Genomic DNA, 22,045 nt, shown 5'->3' on the forward strand with positions numbered 1-22,045 from the left:
GTTGGAAGGGACCTTGGAGGTCATTAGTCCAACCCCTTGCTCAGGCAGGAAACCCTATACCATTCCAGACAAATGACTGTCCAGTCTCTTCTTAAAAACTTCCAGTGTTGGAGCATTCACAGCTTCTGGAGGCAGGTTGTTCCACTGGTTGATTGTTCTGACTGTCAGGAAGTTTCTCCTTAGTTCTAGGTTGCTTCTCTCCTTGATGAGTTTCCATCCGTTGCTTCTTGTCCTGCCTTTGGGCGCTTTGGAGAATAGCTTGACTCCCTCTTCTTTGTGGCAGCCCCTGAGATACTGGAAGACTGCTATCCTGTCCCCCCTGGTCCTTCTCTTCATTAAATTGGACATTTTTGCCCCATTGTGTGAGCTGTCTTGCCCCAGTTGTTAAGCGAATCACTGCAGCGGTTAAGTTAGCAACGCGGTTGTTATGTGAATCTGGCTTCCCCGTGGGCTTTGCTTGTCAGAAGGTCACAAAAACGGGATCGAGTGACCTGGGGACGTTGCAACCCTCCTAAATATGAGCCGGTTGCCAAGCGTCTTCATTTCGATCACGTGACCTTGGGGATGCTGGTTGGTCACAGGTCACATTTTTTTCAGGACCGTTGTAACTTTGATGGGTCAGTAAACAAACTGTTGTTCAGTCGAGAGCAACCTGTCTCTAGCTGATGCTGAGAAGGATGGTGGTGACCCATGGTGATGTGCGATACCAATTACCTTGTTTCTTTGCTAGTGAGACGCACTTTAGCTGGCAGAGGGATGAGGAACAGGCGAACTGGACCAACGGCTCCAATTTCATGGATGGTGGAGCTCTGAGGAGTGGAGGTGGCCCAGGCAGCAGGTACAGAGATGGGGGCACAGCCCTGGAAGGGTGCACGGCCCTGCGACAGACCCTTGGGATGAGCTGGGAAGGCATCGTAACTTGTGGATGCGGCACGTTCTTTCCATGTAGAGCAGGGGTGTTCAACCTTGGGCACTTTAACACTTGTGGACTTCAACCCCCAGAATTCCCTAGCCAGCCATGGGCATAGAATCAAGATCGTGCAAAGTACTAGTACCACTTTACAAAGCCTTAGTAAGGCCACACCTGGAATACTGCAGCCAATTTTGGTCACCATATCACAAAAAAGGTGTTGAGAGTTTGGGAAAAATTCAGAGAAGAGCCACTAAGATGATGCAAGGCCTGGAGGCTAAAACGTACGAAGAACGGCTGCAGGACTTGGGTTTGGCTAGTCTAAAGAAAAGAAGAAATAGCGGAGACATGATAGGAATATTCCAGTATCTGAGGGGTGCCACAAAGAAGAAGAGATTGTCAAGTTATTCTCCAAGGAACCAGAGGGCAGGATGAGAAACAATGGATGGAAACTCATCAAGGAGAGAAGCAACCTGGAATTAAGGAGGAACTTCCTGACAGTCAGGACAATCGACCAGCGGAACAGAAGTTGCCTCCACAAATCGTGGATGCTCCATCCCTGGAGGTTTTCAAGAAGAGACTGGACAGCCATTTGTCTGCGATGGTATAGGGTCTCCTGCTTGAGCAGGGGGCTGGACTAGAAGACCTCCAAGGTCCCTTCCAGCTCTCTTTTATTCTATTCTATTCTATTCTATTCTATTCTATTCTGTTCTGTTCTGTTCTGTTCTGTTCTATTCTATTCTATTCTATTCTATTCTATTCTATTCTATTCTATTCTATTCTATTCTATTCTATTCTATTCTATTCTATTCTATTCTATTCTATTCCATTCCATTCCATTCCATTCCATTCCATTCCATTCCATTCCATTCCATTCTATTTTTCTATTCTGTTCTGTTCTAAGTCTTAAAGTGGCCAGGGTTGGACACTCCTGATAGAGAGACAAGAGGGCTTCAACCTTAATCCTTAAAAGTCCTCTACTGCTGAAGAAAGGGGGATATAGGTAGTCCTCGACCTATGACGACAACTGCGCCAAGCTTTCTGTTGCTAAGTGAGACGTTTGTTCAGTGAGTTTTGCCTCCTCTCTTTCCACAGCTGTTAAGTGGATCACTGCCATTGCTGTGTTAGCAAAACGGTGGTTAAGTGAATCTGGCTTTCCCCACTGACGTTGCTTGTCACTAGGTTGCAAACGGGGATCACATCTCTCTCTCTCTCTCTCTCTCTCTCTCTCTCTCTCTCTCTCACACACACACACACACACACACACACACACACACACACACACACATACACATAAGGTAAAGGTAAAGGTTCCCCCGCACATGCGTGCTAGTCGTTTCCGACTCTAGGGGCCGGTGCTCATCTCCGTTTCAAAGCCGAAGAGCCAGCGCTTGTCCGAGGACGTCTCCCTGGTCATGTGGCCGGCATGACTAGACGCCAAAGGCGCACGGAACGCTGTTACCTTCCCACCGTAGTGGTCCCTATTTTTCTACTTGCATTTTTACGTGCTTTCGAACTGCTAGGTTGGCAGAAGCTGGGACGAGTAACAGGCGCTCACTCTGTTACGCGGCACTTGGGATTCGATCCGCCAAACTGCCGACCTTCTGATCCACAAGCTCAGCGTCTTAACCCACTGAGCCACCGCGTCACACATACACACATACAAACACCGGGGATGTTGCAACCGTCATAAAGATGAGTCAGTTGGGAAGCATTTTGAGCACGGAACTCTGGGGGATGCTACAGTGCTCGTAAGTGTCCAAAACGGTCATAAGTCACTTTTTTCAGTACTGTTGTAACGTCAGACAGCCACTAAATGAAACTCCTGTAACTTGAGGACTGACTGTAAGGGCCTCGCTTTTGAGCATGGTCAAACTCTGCCAGAAACGTGTACTAACCCTAAATTGCTTTTGCACTTCTGGTGTTCTGCCCCTAACTTCCCTCCCTGTGTCTGGTTTAATGGAAAGAAGGACTAAGGGGAGACATGGCAGCCACGTTCCAATATTTGAGGGGCTGCCCCAAAGCAGAGGGAGTCAAGCTGGTCTCCAAAGCCCCTGAAGGCAGGAGAGAAGCAACCTGGAATTAAGGAGAAATTTCCTGACAGTCAGAACAATTAATCGGTGGAACCACCTGCCTCCAGAAGTGGTGAATGCTCCAACACTGGAAGGTTTTAAGAAGAGACTGGACAGCCATTTGTCCGAAATGGTATAGGATTTCCTGCCTGAGCAGGGGGTTGGACTAGATGACCTCTAAGGTCCCTTCCATTTCTCTCCTCTCCTCTCCTCTCCTCTCCTCTCCTCTCCTCTCCTCTCCTCTCCTCTCCTCTCCTCTCCTCTTCCATTCCCTTCCATTCCCTTCCATTCCATTTCATGTTTGGGGGGGGATGGCAGAAAAGGTTAAATGGCAGATAACCTTTTTTTCATACTGAAGTCTCCAAAATGAAAACCAGAAAGCAGAACCTTTGCTTGGATTGCTTCTGAGTAATAACGTGACTCAACACCAACTCTGAGTGAGGGTAGCGCTTCCTCCTTCTTGTTTGGCACGCATATGTGTAGTTGCGTATTTAGAATTTAGCTGCACAATGGCCAACTCTTGTCACCAGGAGAGAACAGATACCAGAAACATAAGTAACTTTGCCATGGCAGTCATTTAATGAATGCAATGGTCACTAAGCAACCCCCCCCCTTTTTTTTTTGCTTTGGGCATTTTTTGGGGGGAGGAAGCTGGAAATATATTCTGGCAAAAATCATCGTAAATCATGTGGGATGCTGCAAGTGGCGTCGTAAACGTGGAACAGTTGCCCAGCGTCCCAAGATGTGATCACATGACTTCGGAGATGGCGTTTTATCTTCAAAACTGAGTCCCGAGTAGTTCTAGAGCGGTCTGGTCATTAAACAAACAGTCATAAGTCAAGGACAATTTATATTTTTGAACATCGTTGTGAAAGTTATTCAAGTGATAACGACAAGGTGTATCTATAGTTAGTCATGATATAGAACAGAATAGAGCTGGAAAGGGACCTTGGAGGTCTTCTAGTCCAGCCCTCTGCTCAAGCAATAGGACCTAGGCCAGGGCTAGGCAACCTTGGCTCTTTTAGGACTCGTGGGCTTCAACTCCCAGAATTCCTGAGCCAGCCATGCTGGAAATGAATGGTTGTAAATCAGGAACTACTTGTAGGGGCCTGCCAGATTTTTGCAACTCAGGCTTGCATATTTATGAAAAATAAAGTGCATTTGCACGCTCAGTTATTTTTTTCTGAGAGGGACGAATATTTAAAAACGTGGAGAACGTGTCTACCTGGACCAGATCCTGTTTGTATTTATCCATGCATCCATGTGCTAAACAGCGGTAAAAGTTTCAAGATTGTCTTTACTTTTTTGATAGAGCCGCAAGGAAAAACCAGTCTTGGCTCCGACTGGTTGAGTTTTCCGGGATTGCTTTGTTAATGACATACATTCCTGGCCTTCGTTCATTTTAATTGTGGAACGGAGTTGTACAAGAGTGTATCTGTTCTGTTGTGACCGGCTGTTGTAGGGCACGTCAAACTTTGTCCAACGAGCAGATGAATTTGATGTGCATAGTTTTTGTTTTGTGGGCACCATCCCTCCCTTCATTAGCCCCACTGCAATTTTGTGTGTGTAAGAAGCTTCGAACAGAAAGAAAAAGAGAAGCTGAACAGAGTGGGTGAGCCAGAGGAAGAAAAATTCTTTTTGCTTATCCATCACTGTCTGGGGCTCTCCAGTCGCTTTTCTTTAAAAAAAATATATGGTCCAATGGTCATTTTGTAAAACACCTCAGCTGCTGGGCTGTTCAGACTTCTGTCGGTGGCTTGAAAGAACGGCAGGCTAACGTGGGAAATTAAACATTTGATTTAACTTTAATTTAGTTTAATGGACAGTGAGAGGTGGACATGATTGCACTGACAGGAAAAGAATATGCCAAATAGCCCACCAGATTCTTCAAGGCAAGTTTCCCCCAATCTCTTTAGGAGCAAATACAGGTAGTCCTTGACTTAACAACCATTTGTTTGAAGTTACATGTCCTGGTTCCGACACATGAAACTCTTCAAAGAACTTCGAGGCATTGTTTATCTTAAAAAATCTTTATTTGAGTAGCACAGCCTCGGCACTAACATAATCGAAGCCAAGAACTGAATTCCCCTCCCCTGATCACAGGGTATCAAAGCACAATTCCCTCCCCCAATTAACAGTCATAGATCACATTCCCCAATTAGTTTGAAACACAGGCTTCCCCTCCATCTCTCCAGCCCTCCAGTTCTTATCATCTCTTATTTCAATAACCTTGGTTCTCACACTAGGTTCAGCATCGTTATGTCTAGCTAAACTCTCAAGCACATTCCTCCCCTCCCCCCTCATCTAACTCTAAGAGTAAAACATAAGAAGAAAATGGTTGCCTCTCCATTTGTTGTCAAAGCAAAAACATCAGATGTTAGCAGTGTTGACATCACGACAGCGTTGAAAAAGAGACTTATGACCGTTTTTCACACTTAGGACCATTGCAACATCCCCCTGGTCATGTGATCAAAATTCAGATGGTTGCAGAGTCCCGGGGTGAGTGTGTGTGTGTGTGTGTGTGTGTGTGTGTGTGACGTGATCCCCTTTTGCGACCTTCGGACAAGCAAAGTCGACGGGGAAGCCAAGTTCGCTTAAGAACCGTGTTGCTAATTTAACAGCTGTGGTGATTCACTTAACAAATGTGGCGAGAAAGGCCGCAAAATTGGGCAGAACTCAGTTAACAACTGTCTCGCTTAGCAACAGAAAGTTTGGCTCAATTGGGACCACACGACTGGGGCTACCCTGCAGATGAATTAACCAGTGGCAGGTCATTCAGATGACTGTAAAAGCACCAGCTTTGTTTGTATAACGCACAATGATGGCAGAGTTGGCCCAGCAGGCAGGACGCCGGGGAAGGTTCTTGCTAACCGGTGGTTCAGATCCAGCCCGTATTTATTCACTTATTTATCAATCAGGTTTATTGGCCACCCCTCTCAGAATCGAAACAATTCCACGTGGATTGCAGCGTTAAAACATTGGATAGCCGTTCTTGCAAACTGAGTCATTCTGCAAACACCAGAAAGGGGGTTAATTTGGTAACCAAAGGAAGAACTCGTATGAACAAAGCTGCTGCATTTTTGGTGTGTGTGTGTGTGTGTGTGTGTGTTTCTTCATTATGTAGCCTGTCTATTTCCTCCTCAACAGAATAGCAGGGTAACAGAGTTGGGAGGGACGTTGGAGGTCATCTAGTCCAACCCTCCACTCAGGCAGGAAACCCTACATCGTTTCAGACAAATGGCTGTCCAGTCTCTTCTTAAAAACCTCCAGTGTTGGAGCATTCACAGCTTCTGGAGGCAGGTTGTTCCACTGGTTAATTCTCCTCACTGCCAGGAAGTTTCTCCTTAGTTCTAGGTTGCTTCTCTCCTTGGTGAGTTTCCATCTGTTGCTTCTTGTTCTGCCTTCAGGTGCTTTGGAGAATAGCTTGACTCCCCCTTCTTTTTTGTAGCAGCCCCTGAAATATCGGAAGACTGCTATGATGTCCACCCTAGTCCTTCTTTTTCATTAAACTGGGCATACCCAATACCTCCGACCGTTGTATGTTTTAGCCTCCCGTCCCCTGATCATCTTGGATGCTCTTCTCTGAACTCTGAGTCTCAATGTCTTTTTTGAGACTACATGCTCTACAAACCACAGTTATATGAGTGGGACTTACGGGATTGGTCGACAGACGTATTTGGAAAGTGCACCCAGTTGTGTGAAGATGATGCCTGACATTTATTTTTGTGTCTCATTTGTTCTTCCTCAGGTACTTTGAATATTATGACGGTCCTTTTGAGTACAACTCTACAAAATGTGTGGATCTAAGGCGGGAAATAATGGCGTTGAAGGTTCTGACGGTGTAAGTAGGACCCATTCATTCCTTTTCTCCTGGGCCAGGAGTAGGCAACCTTGGCTCTTTTATGACTCATGGACTTCAATTCCAAGAATTCCTGAGCCAGCATGGGGGAACTATGGCCCCTTCATGACTGGTGGACTTCAACTCCCAGAATTCCTGAGCCAGCATGGCTCGGCTTGGAAACCTCTCCCTTTTCCCTCAGCATGGCTGGCTCAGGAATTCTGGGAGTTGAAGTCCACCAGTCATAAAAGAGCCAAGATAGCCTACCCCTGGCCTAGGCCTTTCTCAACCGATGGGGTGGCAGAATCCAACCTTTTTGTCCAGAAAAGGGTGTTTTCAAGTTTACACTTTGAAGGGATGCTCCAAATGTGTAAAGTTTTCCCGTCAGGGTTGGTGAGTAACGGCGAGGTAGAACCAACAGCAGGTGTAAGTCAGCTCATATGCAGTCTGCTCCCACTTGCATCTTCTAGGATTGTTGCTGTTCTGGAACCACGGATGAGGTCTTGAAGACAAGATTGGCAGGACAGTTCTTACATTTCCCCAAGTTCTTCCAATGGGCTAGTTCTCAAAGGAGGAATGGAGAACCGAAGAGGGTTGGACTTGGGACAACCCACCAGTTCCCTGTGTCCAGTCAGCAGGCTTGCCCACCTGCTATGCGAATATTCTTTTGTTGACAGGCAAAAGAAGCAAAGAAAACCACAGGATATGAAATACATACATATATAGATTAGATTAGATTAGATTAGATTAGATTAGATTAGATAGATAGATAAAAATATAGAGAGAAACAGATATAGACATATATATATATTTACATCTCTCTATCTATCCATATCCATATCCATATCCATATCCATAGATAGATAGATAGATATAGATACATACAGACAGAGAGAGAGAGAGACACAATCAAGCCTCCACCCACAGCACACATCCCCTCTGGCAGTTTAAAAAAGAAGAAAAAACAGCCACTATCACACACTTCTCCCAGAAGAACGAAGCTGAAGTCACCAGCCTGAGGATGACGGATGAGATTTCGTCGAAACGTTGCCCTGATAACTCAAATTCTATATACTTGTCCCAGCTTCTGCCAACCTAGCAGTTCGAAAGCACGTAAAAATGCAAGTAGAAAAACAGGGACCACTCCGGTGGGAAGGGAACAGCGTTCCATGCGCCTTTGGCGTCTAGTCATGCCGGCCACATGACCATGGAGATGTTCTCGGACAAGCATATGCATATGTAGATATAGATAGGTAAGTAGAGAGTAGAGATAGAGATATAAAATATAGATATAGACATATATGCACACACACACTTACACATAGAGAGAGACAGATAGAGATAGAGATATAAAAATATAGAGATAGAGATATAGATACAGATATATATGTATATGTTGATATAGATGGATGGATATGGATATAGGTATAGATAGATAGATAGATAGATAGATAGATAGATAGATAGATAGATAGATAGATAGATAGACAGATAGATAGAAATCCTGTGGTTTTCTTTGCTTCAGAAGTGTGTGTGTGTGTGTGTGTGTGTGTGTGTACCAAGTTGCATTGTTGTTGTCAAAGCCGGGGTGTAGCTTCTGCTACCTTTGGAATTCAGCTCTGAAGGGACCGTTTCTTTCTGCCTGTTCTAGAGCGAAGCAGACCGAAATGTTTGAAAGGTGGAGGAATCTTCAGATCTGCAAATGGGAGATGAATATCACGGAGGCCAACTTCTTCAAGTGAGATGGGGGTCAAGGTGGGACTAAGAGAGTTTAGAAAACCTGATCAATTCCCTAGCCCCAAACGATATCTAGAAAGCGAGAACGGGTAATTGTTGATTGGAGGTTTACTGTTTTTCATCTCCAGGCAGAGGTATAAATTAATTTCTTTTCTACTACTGTGAACAAATCTGCCTGGCTGTAATTTACTTAAAACCAGTCAGACTATATAGGAACAGTGACCCAGCCAATGTGATGTGTTCAGCAAACCATGCTTTATCACAGGACCAAGCCACTGAATCCGATGGTGGTTCCTCTGAGCTGTGTCTCCTCCCACATAGGACGTTTAAATGTGTTGGGACTTTTGAATAGAATAGAGCTGGAAGGGACCTTGGAGGTCTTCTAGTCCAGCCTGCTGATCAAGCAGGAGAACCTACACCATCTCAGACAAGTGACTGTCCAGTCTCTTCTTAAAACCCAGTCTCTTCTTAAAATGATTTCTGGTGGCGAGCTGTTCCACTGGTTAATTGTCCTCCCTATCAGGAAGTTTCTCCATAATTCCAGATTGCTTCTCTCTTTGGTCAGTTTCCAAGCATTGTTTCTTGTCCTTCCCTCTGGTGCTTTGGAGAATAACGTGACCCCCTCCTCGTCTTTGGGGTAGCTGCTCAAATACTGGAAAACTGCTATCATGTCCCCCCTATTTCTTCTTTTCTCTAGACTGGCCAAACCCAAGTCCTGCAGCCGTTCTTTGTATGTTTCAATCTCCAGGCCTTGGATCATCTTAGTTGCTCTTCTCTGAATTTTTTCCAAGGTCTCAACATCTTTTTTGAAGTATGGTGACCAAAATTATGGATGGATGGATGGAAGGAAGGAAGGAAGGAAGGAATAGCAATAGCACTTAGACTTATATACCGCTTGATAGTAAATTCTCTAAGCGGTTTACAGAGTCAGCATTTTGCCCCCCCAACCATCCGGGCTCTCCTTTTACCGACCTCCGAAGGATGGAAAGCTGAGTCAACCTTGAACCGCGGTCAGGATCGAACTCCTGGCAGTGGGCAGTGACTTAGCCTGCAATACTGCATTCTAACCACTGCGCCACCACGATTCATATGTATCCTTCCTGCTTCTTCACACAGGTCTACTTTGTCCAGATGCTGCAACGCACCAGCTTTCCTCTTCACCACACAAAAGAACACACCCCTGGGAACAGACCTGAAGTACGAGGTGGACACCAGCGGCATTTTCCACATCAACATCGAAGTATTCAGAATGTTTCCTAAGGTGTGGTAGCTTTGTTGACTTAAAAATAATTCTCCCTAAGTAGATCTGATCCCGCTCGGTTGGATGCAAAGGCAGTGCCTGGATTTTGTCGCAGCTGTGAAAAGTGAGCAAGGGCCTGAAATAAATATTAAGTGAGTCACCTTGACTCCCGTGTATTGCTGTGATTTGCTTCATAGTTGCTCTGATCGGTCTGCCATCTGCCACCTCAATCCTGCACATCGAGAGAGAGGCAGCATAATTTATATTTAGCACATCACCTCAGAGCGGTATCCTACCCATGTGGAAAATGACCAATCAACATAATTTAAATAAGGCCATCGAATCAGGTTGCGGCTGACGGGAGACTTGATCCACTGTAGTTCAGACTCTACATGACGCGATCGTGGAATTTGTTCACTTTTGGTGTAGTGTCACCCCAGTCTACTGGGGTTTATTTAGCAAACTGTGGATTGTTCGCACCAGGGCTTTAATTAACCCGTCTTTCATCTTCCGAAGAAAGTCTTTCCTTTGCTTTTCACCTCTGGCGCGTTGTCCATTTTGGACTCATTTAGAATTTTACTTCGTCTTTTCCCCTGAGTTACCTCAAGGGCCTCCGAACTTGGCAACTTTAAGACTTGTGGACTTCAACGCCCAGAATTCCCCAGCTAGCATGATTGGCTGAGGAATTCTGGGAGCTGAAGTCCACAAGTGCCACGTTTGGAGACCCCTGAGTTACTGTCAGTTAGAGAACTCCAATCGTTCTCCAGAATCTAACATTTAGTTCCCTGCTGTTTGGCATTTGGGTTCCAGACTTCTACCCGGGGGGAAAAAGGATTTATTATATTCATTGTAGTTGACCATGTGGCAGAAGGCTGACTAATACCTTTGCCTCCATGGTTAACTGGATGGCTAGAGAGGCAAGTTTACTTCTCCAGCTCTTGGGAGAGCAGGGGATTATCCAGAAATGTTGTACATGTTAACTTTGTCACCTATTACAGGGGTCCCCAAACTATGGACCGTGGCCCATTACCAGGCCATGGCCTACTGGCCACCGGGCCACAGGACAGGCTGGCCAGTGTGCATGTGTGTGTGTGTGCACTCACTCCTACTCGCACTAGCGCCCGCAGACCCGTTTGCGCATGTGCGCAGGGCTAGTCCATATTCATCTTTCCAGAATCAATGTGTCCTGGTTCCGACAGATGAAACTCTTCAAAAGAACCCCGAGGCATTGTTTACTTTAAAGAATCTTTTATTTGAGTAGCATAATATCGACACTTACATAATCGAAGCCAAAAACTGAATTCCCCTCGTGCACCTCGTATCAAAGTGCAATTCCCTCCTTCAAGTAACAGTCATAAATCACATTCCCTAATTAGCTTGAAGCGCGGGCTTCCTCTCCAACTGTCCAGCCCACCAATTCTTTATCGGCTCTGGGCTCAGTAACCTTGATTCTCACGCTAGGTTTAGTGTTGTTATGTCTAGCTGGACTCTCATTCACGTCTCCCCCCTCCCAGCATCATCTAACTCTAAAAGTGAAAGGGAAAAGATGGCTACACTTCCATCTGTCGTCAATGCAAAAACATCCGATGTTAGCAGCCTTGACACAATGTTTTAAAAGTTCTTAAACTTGTAGTTAAATTTTCTTTACGAAAAAAATAATCAGTAAGCTACTTCAAACTGGTTTCCTGAAAAAATAATAAGGCTTCAGAATGACTCTGAGATAGACCAAGCGCTCCACAGAAGGAGTGCCGTGACTCAAAAGATGCTTTCCCCCAACTTGGCTGGAGTTGGCATTAAATGTTGGATGATTGATAGGTATCATTGTTCAAGACATGTGGCAGGTATCAATTATGGAAGGCTGCAGGGGGAATTGAAAGGATAAAAACTAAAAGGCCTTTGGAGAATTTTGGATTCAATCTCAAATCGGATTTGGCATCTGCAGGAGCACTAATAAAACTTCAAGCAGAATAACAAAACAACGTAGTTGAAAGGGACCTTGGAGGTCTTCTAGTCCAACCCCCTGGGAGATCCATTTCAGACAAATGGTTGTCCAATCTGTTCTTAAAAACCTCCAGTGATGGAACAGCCACATCTTTTTCTAAGATTGGGTCAGCTGCAGAAATCACCTACAAGAGTGATGACCTTGGAGGTCATCTAGTCCAACCCCTTGCTCAGGCAGGAAACCCTACACCGTTTCAGACAAATGGCTGTCCAGTCTCTTCTTAAAAACCTCCAGTGTTGGACCATTCACAGCTTCTGGAGGCAGGTTGTTCCACCGATTACTTTGACAGCTGACTCATAGTTATGACGTTTGCTGTGTCCCAGGGTCATGTGATCACCTTTTGCAGCCTCCCGACAGGCAAAGTCAGTGGGGTAACCAGATTCGCTGTTACTAATTTAACAGCTGCAAGGGTCCGCTTAACAGCTGTTGCAAAAATGTCGTAAAATGGGGCAAAAATCACTGAACAATTGTCTTGCTTAGCAGGAAAAAAATTGGGCTTAATTGTGTATGCTGTCTTCTAGGTCAGAGGTCACCAACCTTTTCATGCTGGCGGACCGGAAGGAAAGGGAGCAGCTGCGAAATCTATGTGTGCATACGCACAAACACAGCTGCAGGCAAACGGGCCACGCAACCCGCATGGTGCTAGCGGCCCCATTTGTGCATGCGTGCATGTGCTAACCACCGCCGCTAGCAACTGTGCCCATGCGCAAACCCCCGTGTGCACTAGCGGTCCCATTTGTGCAGGCGCTACCTCCGCGCACTAACCCTGCATGCTTGTGCAAATGGGTCCGCAGGTGCTAGCACGAGTAGGGGTGAGTGCGCGCACTGGCCAGCCTGTCCTGCAGTAGGCCATGGCCCGGTAGTGGGCTGTGGCCCCTAGGTTGGGGACCCCTGTTCTAGGTCTTGGTTTGCTATTTTAGCTTGTGGTGTTGTGGATCTTTTACATTTCTCGTTCATCTTGCTTTGTTTTCAATCCTACCGTACGTTAGCTGCCCAGAGTTGCATTTTGCAGGCCTATTGAAATAGAACACATGAATCGATAATAATTCCAGTTAAATGTTAATATTCAGTAACAATAATATGAATTTTTTTACACGTCTATTTTGTACGCCCCCTCTCTCCTTCTGACTCATTATAAATTACAGTTTGCAGCGTTCAGGGTCAGCCTCTCAGGCTACAGAGAACACCTAAGGCAGACTTGTCAAACACAAGGCCTGGGGGCCGGAGCCGGCCCGCGAAGTTGTTTCATGTGGCCCGCGAAGCCATCCTGGAAAGAGTGAGGGAACGGCCCCCACTGCCTTGGCCCTGGCCCAGAGACCCTCCTTCTGCCAGAGACCCTCAGATCTGTCCCACTTCTGCCCAGGTCCCCCCACAGGCACCCTTGATGCGAACGATGTAGAGCTGGCCACGCCCACCCAGTAGGCCATACGCACTCTAGCCATGCCCACCCAGTAGGCCACGCCCACCCAGTAGGCCACGCCCACCCTGGCCATACCCACCCGGCCCCCTGAGGGCAACCGCAATGCTGATGCGGCCCTCCATGAAATTGAGTTTGACACCCCTGACCTAAGGCCTCTCAGGAAAAGAGGCAGCTGCTTTAAAAGGTTTGTGGGTGGGTGTGAACTATGTGCTCCAGAGCAGAGGTCACCAAGCTTTTCATGCTAGTGGCCCGGCGGAAAAGGGAACAGCTGGGAAATTTGTGTGTGTGCATGTGCGCACGAACGGACCTGAGTGCAAACGTGGTTACGTGCACCTGTATGGCACTAGTGGCCCATTTGTTTATGCATGCAGGCGCTAGCTACTGCTAGCACCCGCACACATGCACAAACAGGCCGCGCAACCTGCACAGCTGTAGGAGCCCCATTTGTGCATGCACACAGGCACTAGGTGCCGCTGCTAGCAACTGCGTGCAGGCGCAAATGGGCCGTGCAACCCCCGTGCACGCTAGTGGCCTCATTTGTGCAGGCGCTAGCCGCCACCGCTAGCCCCGCGCGCATGCGCAAATGGGTCCACGGCCGTGCATTGGCCAGCCTGTCTCGTGGACAGTAGACCACAGCCTGGTAGCGGACCGCGGCCCCGAGGTTGGGGACCCCTGCTCCAAAGCAGCTTTTTACATTTGCAGAGCACTGCCCAGCTGCTGTACCTGTACAGGGTTTACATCTCTCGTCCTTTCTCCCAAGAGAAACGTGAACAAGTTTTCCAAGAATTGCTCCTCATTTTTTGCCTTCTTCCCCTTTTGGTCCAGGAGATGCCCTATGCTCGTTCCCAGTTTAAGAAATGTGCGGTGGTTGGAAACGGAGGAATTTTGAAGAACAGCGGGTGTGGTCAGGAGATCGACAGTGCCGATTTTGTGTTACGGTAATTGTCCATTGTGATCGCCCTTGCATTTTCATGTACAGTTGTCGTGGAAAAACCCAATGAAAAAGACAAGAGACAGCAGCACAAAACAATCATTCTTACTTTAAGATTCGGAGGTTTATTTCGCTAATAATTTGGAACATAAGCAAACATCACCACATCACTTACATTAGCAACCCATTGCAATGAGGTCCAGTGACTTAGCAGTTCCGATCAGGGCAGCTATAGGCCAGTGGCAAATCAATCAGCTCCAGTCCCAACCCTTTATACCCTTTCTTGTTTTAAGACTGTAGTCAGATGGTCCGCTGACTTTTGCTGACTTCTGCTGACTTTTTACTGACCACCTGCTGATCTGCTGAACATTTTGTTGTTGTTAGCTGCGAAGTCGTGTCCGACCCATCGCGACCCTATGGACAACGTTCCTCCAGGCCTTCCTGTCCTCTACCATCTTCTGGAGTCCATTTAAGCTCACGCCTCCTGCTTCAGTGACTCCATCCAGCCACCTCCTTCTCTGTCGTCCCCTTCTTCTCTTGCCCTCAACCTTTCCCAGCATGAGGCTCTTCTCCAGTGAGTCCTTCCTTCTCATTAGGTGGCCAAAGTATTTGAGTTTCAACTTCAGGATCTGGCCTTCTAAAGAGCAGTCAGGGTTGATCTCCTCTAGGACTGACCGGTTTGATCGCCTTGCAGTCCAAGGGACTCGCAGGAGTCTTCTCCAGCACCAGAGTTCAAAGGCCTCAATTCTTTGGCGCTCAGCCTTTCTTATGGTCCAGCTTTCACTGCCATACATTGCAACTGGGAAGACCATAGCCTTGACTATACGCACTTTTGTTGACAGGGTGATGTCTCTGCTTTTTAGTGTGCTGTCTAGATTTGCCATGGCTTTCCTCCCCAGGAGCAAGCGTCTTTTAATTTCTTGGCTACAGTCCCCATCTGCAGTGATCTTGGAGCCCAGGAAAATGAAATCTGTCACTGCCTCCATTTCTTCCCCATCTAACTTTCCACATATACCCTTGTACATTGGAACCCGCATCCATCAGCTACTTTCCCTTCCCCATTTCTTACTGTTCCAGTCCTTATGTTCTAAATATACATAGAACTATCTACTTTGCAATTTAATATTGCACAAAGCTCAGCAGATTACAAAGAATACGCCCATATCTCGAAACAGTAGAGTTTGAGTTAAAGCTTTGTTTTAAATCATTACTGTGTTGCCTATCCCAGGTGTACTCCAGCCTCATCTTGTTATATGAGGAAGGGACTATGTTTTCATCTCCCATAAAGATATTGTTGCTAATAACGGTACGGGCAATTTTTTAGTTCTTTTTTCTCACCGTTTATTCACTGAGCTCTTATGTAGTCAGGAGCAACTGGAAATGAATTGCCTTGGTGGAGCAGTGGGCTAATGCCTCCTTAAGTAACACCAGCTGCCTGCAATTAGTGCAGGTTTGAGTCCCACCAGGCTCAAGGTTGACTCAGCCTTCCATCCTTCCGAGGTAGGTAAAATGAGGACCCAGATTGTTGGGGGCAATAAGCTGACTTTGTAATAATGCCGCTTGGGGGTGTATGAAAGCCCTAATAAGCAGGCATATACATAGAATGAAGGCTATTGCTAAGCTTGTAAGCCGCCCTGAGTCTTCGGAGAAGGGCGGGATATAAATGGAATTAAAATAAAATAAAAAAATAAAAATAAATGAATTCATAAGGACTAGCGCTCTTTAACCAGGGAAATCGGATTTTTTTTTCTTCTTCCAAAAATGAGCACGGATAAGAAAACGGTGTGAATTTACATGCTTCATGTCAATGTTTTTGACTTTTTAAATAGTGGAAAACGGTAGAAAACTTTATAGCTGCAAATTGATTCATTCTTTAAAAGCAAAAGAGCAGAAAAAAGAACAGTAAACGGCCACAGTAGATGATCTCTACCACCACCATTTAAAAAAAAAAAACCCACAGATTTTGACGTTTATTGCTTTTCTGCTTTCCTGCCTCTAGCCCCTTGATCAGGGGTAGGCAACCTCGGCTCTTTTATGACTCGTGGACTTCAACTCCCAGAATTCCTGAGCCAGCTTGGCTCAGCTTGGAAACCTCTCCCTTTCCCCTCAGCATGGCTGGCTCAGGAATTCTGGGAGTTGAAGTCCACAAGACATAAAGCGGCCTAGGCCTAGGCCAGGGGTAGGCAACCTCGGCTCTTTTATGACTCGTGGACTTCAACTCCCAGAATTCCTGAGCCAGCATGGCTCAGCTTGGAAACCTCTCCCTTTCCCCTCAGCATGGCTGGCTCAGGAATTCTGGGAGTTGAAGTCCACGAGTCATAAAAGAGCCGAGGTTGCCTACCCCTGCCCTTGATTCAGAATTTGTCATTGAAACAACCCCAAAACATAAAGTGTATGCAATGACTTCCAAATATTTTTAGAAAAATATCATTAGCTTTACATCTCAGTTTTTAGCTTTAGGCCCCCCTAATTTTTCCGAGATTGTTAAAGTAGGGATTTAGGGCACCATTAAAGAAAAAAAGGACAGGAAACCTTTGCTGATTCTGCTGACAAAATTAATTCTTGGATCCATTTCAGGTCATTTTTGCTGGTGTTGTTTGAAGCTGGGACCTGAAGGCAAAAGATTTTTTTTTCTTATTTTCTCCGAAACGCAGCCAAGTTACGCAAGAGGGATATGGCTTGTTTAGTTGGATTGGCCTGATGGTTGACTGTTGGCTCAGGATTATGGAGCCATGTATCTCAGCAGGGTTGAGCAGCTGGGACAGAACGTTAATTTAATTGCCTTTCTATCTATTTTCCTCTCCTTTAAGCCCAAATAAATTGTCCAAACCAATTTATTTCTGTGTTCATTGGGTTTTTTTCCTACCGAGATCAATGGCCGATAAACAAGAGTGGACAAGGGAACAAAAGTTCAAGGAATCCTCCACATGCTAAAATAATTTGGGACATTATATTTGGATTGATGAATTTACTGTCCTGGTCAGTATTGACCCTCTGATAATTGCATGCATTGAAGCATATTTTGTACAGTATGTGTTCCATATAGAACAGAATAATAGATTTGTAAGATTTGCAATTACTGTCTCTAGTCTTGCTAAGGCAAGACTAGAACTCACCGTCTCCCGGTGATTGGCCCAACGTCACTCAGCTGGTTTTCATGGCTAAGGCAAGACTAGAACTCACAGTCTCCCGGTGATTGGCCCAAAGTCACCTAGCTGGCTTTCATGCCTAAGGCAGGACTAGAACTCACAGTCTGGTGATTGGCCCAAAGTCACCCAGCTGGCTTTCATGGCTAAGGCAAGACTAGAACTCACAGTCTCCCGGTGATTGGCCCAAAGTCACCCAGCTGGCTTTCGTTGCTAAGGCAAGACTTGAACTCACGGTCCCTTGCTTTCTAGCCTGGTGCCTTAACCACTAGACCCAACTGGCAAAATGTATTCTTCATCATGAAATAAAATAAAGAAGAAAAATGTGTTCTGCATGGAGATGAGTGACAAAGCAGGATTTCTAATTATATCTTGTACTTTAGTTTCTGCAAATCTTGCCTTGATTACAAATTCAGCTTCCAGCTGTTTGGTGCGGATGAAAAAAAAAAAGCAGAAGACACTCGGATGGGTTAGAAAGACACAATTCAAATCATGCAGTTGAAAGGGCTGTGATAAGGAAATTATAATTATGAAGATGGAAAAAAATAAATCTCAAAGCCTAGATTGTGATCATTTTATTCAAAATACCTACGGTACAATTTCCCAGGGCAATGTCAATACTTTGAGGTATTTAATCATCTAAGGCAGTTAGATTCTGCATACTGTAGATTTGAGACTTAACTGTTACGGTATTTATTTAGCTGTTTTGAGGGGCTTAGATTCCATGTGGCTCTTGTTTACTGGCAGGTTGTTCCACTGGTTAATTGTTCCAACTGTCAGGAAATTTCTCCTTAGTTCCAGGTTGCTTCTCTCCTTGATGAGTTTCCATCCGTTGCTCCTTGTCCTGCCTTCAGGCGCTTTGGAGAACAGCTTGGCTCCCTCTTCTTTGGGGCAGCCCCTGAGATACTGGAACTCTGCTATCATGTCACCCCTCACCCTTCTCTTCATTAAACTACACATACCCAATTCCAGCAACCCTTCCCTATATGTTTTAGCCTCCAGTCCCCCAATCATCTTTGTTGCTCTTCTCTGCACTCTTTCTAGAGTCTCAACATCTTTTTTACATCGTGGAGACCAAAACTGGATGTAGGATTCCAAGTGTGGCCTTACCAAGGCCTTGTAAAGCGGTATTAACCCTTCACGTGATCTCGATTCTATCCCTCTGTCAATGCAGCCTAGCACTGTGTTGGCTTTTTTGGCAGCTGCAGCCCACGGCTGGCTCCTGTTTAAGTGAGTAGCAGAACCTGGGGGAGGAGTCAAAAGAGGGAGCAGCCTAGAATCCTTACATAGCCACAAGCAGACAAAAGTCAACTCCCTTTGAATCTCACGGACACTTACGGAAGATTGAAATCTTGAACATCTGGCTCTTCCAGGCTTGAGGATAGGATGACTTTTGAGCTCCCATTGGTTATTTGTTTGTTGTATTAAAAAATATATATATATGTTTTTTTTATTTTTAACATCCCATTGTTTGTTCGTTTGTTTGTTTTCGGTGTGCGTTTTTATGTCTTTTTTTTTTTCTGGAGATCCTCGGCCCTCCATTTTAATGTTCCTTATCGTTTAAAATTTAAGCTGCCCAGACCCGTCTGTAGTTTATTTTATTTTTTTTTATTTTATTAATGGGACTTATATCCCGCCCTATCTCCCGAAGGACTCAGGGCGGCTAACAACAATAACATATAATAAGTACAGAAATTAAGATAAAATTTAAATTAAAGGCCTCTGTGCAATAAATTAAAATTAAAAATAAATTAAAAATTGTAAACATAATTAAAATGCCTGTCAGTCCAGGTCAGCCAGGTGGAAAAGGAGTGTTTTGAGGCCGCGGCGAAAGGACCGGAGATCCGGGGCCATCCGAAGCTCAGGGGGGAGCTGGTTCCACAGGGCTGGCGCTCCCACAGAGAAGGCCCTTCCCCTGGGGGTCGCCAGCCGACATTGTCTAGCCGACGGTACCCTGAGGAGGCCCTCTCTGTGTGAGCGTACTGGGCGATGGGAATTGGTTGGTTCGGGGTGGAGATGAAAAGTTGGTCAACTTCTGAATGGAAATAGATCAATAAGTCCCTTCGTCTTAAACACAAAGGCCTTGAGGTCCCCATCGGGTCTTGTGGCAGAGCTCGGTCGCCTGTTTTTGGCACTGCGTAAAACGGCGTTTGTTTTGGACAGGGAGGGGAGGGCAACAGCTGGAAGAAGAACAACACAACAGCCTAAGATCTTTTCCCACGCTGCCATTTCTCCTGCAGATGCAATTTGCCTCCCGTATCGAGGAAATACATTGCAGATGTCGGTGTGAAGACCAACGTTGTGACGGTCAACCCGAGCATCATTACCGAAAGGTGAGTAGTTTCCCAGCCTCCTTTGCCTGCCGAGTCTGGGTGAAATTTGCAGCCCTCTGACAGAGGAAGCCTTCTCTTGTTACGCGCTCCAGCAAAGCATTTGCCGGCTCTGGTCGGCGTAATTTCATAGCAACTGGGAACAAGAATCCTTTCAGCCTCCTAGTCCTCAGGGAAAATGCGTGGAATTGAAAGGAGGCATGTGGGCTTCAGCCCACGCGTGTTCTCTTCTCTTCAGCATTCTCTCTGTCCTTTGCTTTTCTTTCCTCCCTCCCTCGTTCCCTCCCTCCCTTCTTTAGCTTCCTTTCCTTAGCTTTCCTTCCTTCCTTCCCTCCTTCCCTCTTTCTTTTACCTTCCTTCCTATTTTTCCTTCCTTCCTCCCTCCCCATTTTTGTTACCTTCCTTCCTATTTTCTTCTTTCCTTCCTTCCCTCCCTCTTTCTTTTTCATTCCTTATTTTTCCTTCCTTCCTTCCTTCCTTCCTTCCTTCCTTCCTCTCTCCCTTCCTCCCTCTTTCCTCCCTTCCTTCCTTCCTCCCTCTCTCCTTCCTTCCTCCCTCCCTTCCTCCCTCTTTCCTCCCTCCCTCCCTCCCTCCTCCCTTCCTCCCTCTTTCCTCCCTCCCTCCTTTCTTCCTCCCTCCCTCCCTCCCTCCCTCTCCCTTCCTCCCTTCCTCCCTCCCTTCCTCCCTCCCTCCCTCCCTCCCTCCCTCCCTCCCTCCCTTCCTTCCTTCCTTCCTTCCTTCCTTCCTTCCTTCCTTCCTTCCTTCCTTCCTAAGATGTCTCCATCTGTTCTGTGTTACATCCTCATCTATATTTGGAACTATAGGAGAACAGTATGGAGATTTATTTTAACATTTATTCCTGATGGTTATAGCTGCTGGAACTTGACTCAGAAGCCAAACCTCCAGTCCCCAGAGGGCTCCAGAATTGGATCTTAAGAAAAACAAAACAAAACAGACCCCTGCCATTTGACAAAAAAACCCCCCACAATGGCTGGTTTTCCTTCCTCTTTCTACGCCTCTGAGGCAGCTGACGTTCCTGTGAGGATGCCTTCTTCCCCGATCCCCAGAGGGCCAATGTAAGACTCTTGAATTGTCACGCCCTTTTATCATGGCCGACGGCTGAGTTTTCGATCTTTCCCCTCACGACAGGTTCCAGAGGCTGGAGAAATGGAGGAGGCCTTTCTACCAAGTCCTGAAAGTGTACGAAAACGCCTCCCTGTTGCTCCCCGCCTTCTACAACACCCACAACACCGACGTCTCCCTCAGGGTCAGGTACGTCCTGGATGACTTTCAATCCAAGAAGGCCGTCTACTTTTTCCACCCCAAGTATCTCGCCAACGTCTCGCGCTACTGGCTGACGCAAGGGGTGCGGGCGAAGCGCGTCACGACGGGGCTGATCCTGGCGACGGCCGCCTTGGAGCTGTGCGAGGAGGTCCACCTTTTCGGGTTTTGGGGTTTCCCCATGAACCCCTCAGGGATATTCATCACTCACCATTACTACGACAACGTCAAACCTCGGCCCGGATTTCATGCGATGCCTTCGGAGATGCTCAACTTTCTCCACCTGCACGGCAGGGGGGTTTTAAGAGTCCACACGGACGCTTGCAGCTACTCCTGATCCCCATTCGACGGATGGATTAGTGGTTTTTTTTTCATTTTTTTAAAAAGTGAAATAATAGGTGTTTTGGGGTCCTTTGCCACATTCTGAAGCGGGAAAGTCGTTGGCGGGTGGGATAAGTTGGGCCGGGTGCTCAGTCCAAGCGGATTTTAATGCTTCGAGAAAATTATGCAATAATATTCGAGCTTCGGTTTCTCGGCGGGTTAATTTTGCTTTCCTTCGGAGTTGGGGTCCCGCCACCCTCTTCCGCTCGCCAGACACGTTGGGCTGTTGTCTTTTTTTGGGGGGGAAGCCCATCTCAATGTTGTGGGAATGAGCCCCCTGCCTTGGAGCCTCCCACAAGTAAAGCACATTAGCTCAAGATTTTCCCAGTGGAAACACAGCACATCGCTACTGGGCTTTCAGCATTTCATCTCTGGGATGGCAGCTGAGAAACAGGAAATCCAGGTGGGCTGTTTTGCAAAGCAGTTGGGATTCAGGATAGGCTTCCTGAGAGGCTTCAGTGTCAGAAGCATCGTTTTTGTACTTCCTCCCTCCCTCTCTCTTTCTTTCTTTCTTTCTTTCTTTCTTTCTTTCTCTCTTTCTTTCTTTCTTTCTTCCCTCCCTCCCTCCCTCCCTCCCTTCCTTCCTTCTTTCCTCCTTCCCTCCTTTCATTCCTTCCTTTCCTCCCTCCCTCTCTCCTTTCTTTCTTTCTTTCTTTCTTTCCTTTCCTTCTTTTTTCCCTTCTTTCCTTTCCTTCTTTCCTCCCTCCTTTCTTTCCTTCCTTCCTTCTCCTTGCTTTCTTGCTTCCTTCCTTTTTTC

The 22,045-nt window shown here is 46.3% G+C and overlaps 1 protein-coding gene across 1 annotated transcript; it reads left to right on the top strand.

The window, feature by feature from the left end:
- Nucleotides 1–677: 677 nt before the first annotated feature.
- Nucleotides 678–21,822, top strand: ST8SIA5 (ST8 alpha-N-acetyl-neuraminide alpha-2,8-sialyltransferase 5; the record flags this gene model as incomplete). The annotated part of the gene is made up of 7 exons (XM_083353535.1): nucleotides 678–838; nucleotides 6,731–6,823; nucleotides 8,472–8,558; nucleotides 9,674–9,818; nucleotides 14,045–14,157; nucleotides 19,537–19,629; nucleotides 20,776–21,822. 7 exons carry the CDS (start codon nucleotides 678–680, stop codon nucleotides 21,242–21,244), a joined length of 1,161 nt encoding a protein of 386 aa, XP_083209661.1. The 3' UTR covers nucleotides 21,245–21,822.
- Between the last annotated feature and the right edge of the window lie 223 nt (nucleotides 21,823–22,045).

The sequence above is a fragment of the Vipera ursinii genome (genome assembly GCF_947247035.1).
Source record: "Vipera ursinii genome assembly, chromosome: 2".
Classification (NCBI taxonomy): domain Eukaryota; kingdom Metazoa; phylum Chordata; class Lepidosauria; order Squamata; family Viperidae; genus Vipera; species Vipera ursinii.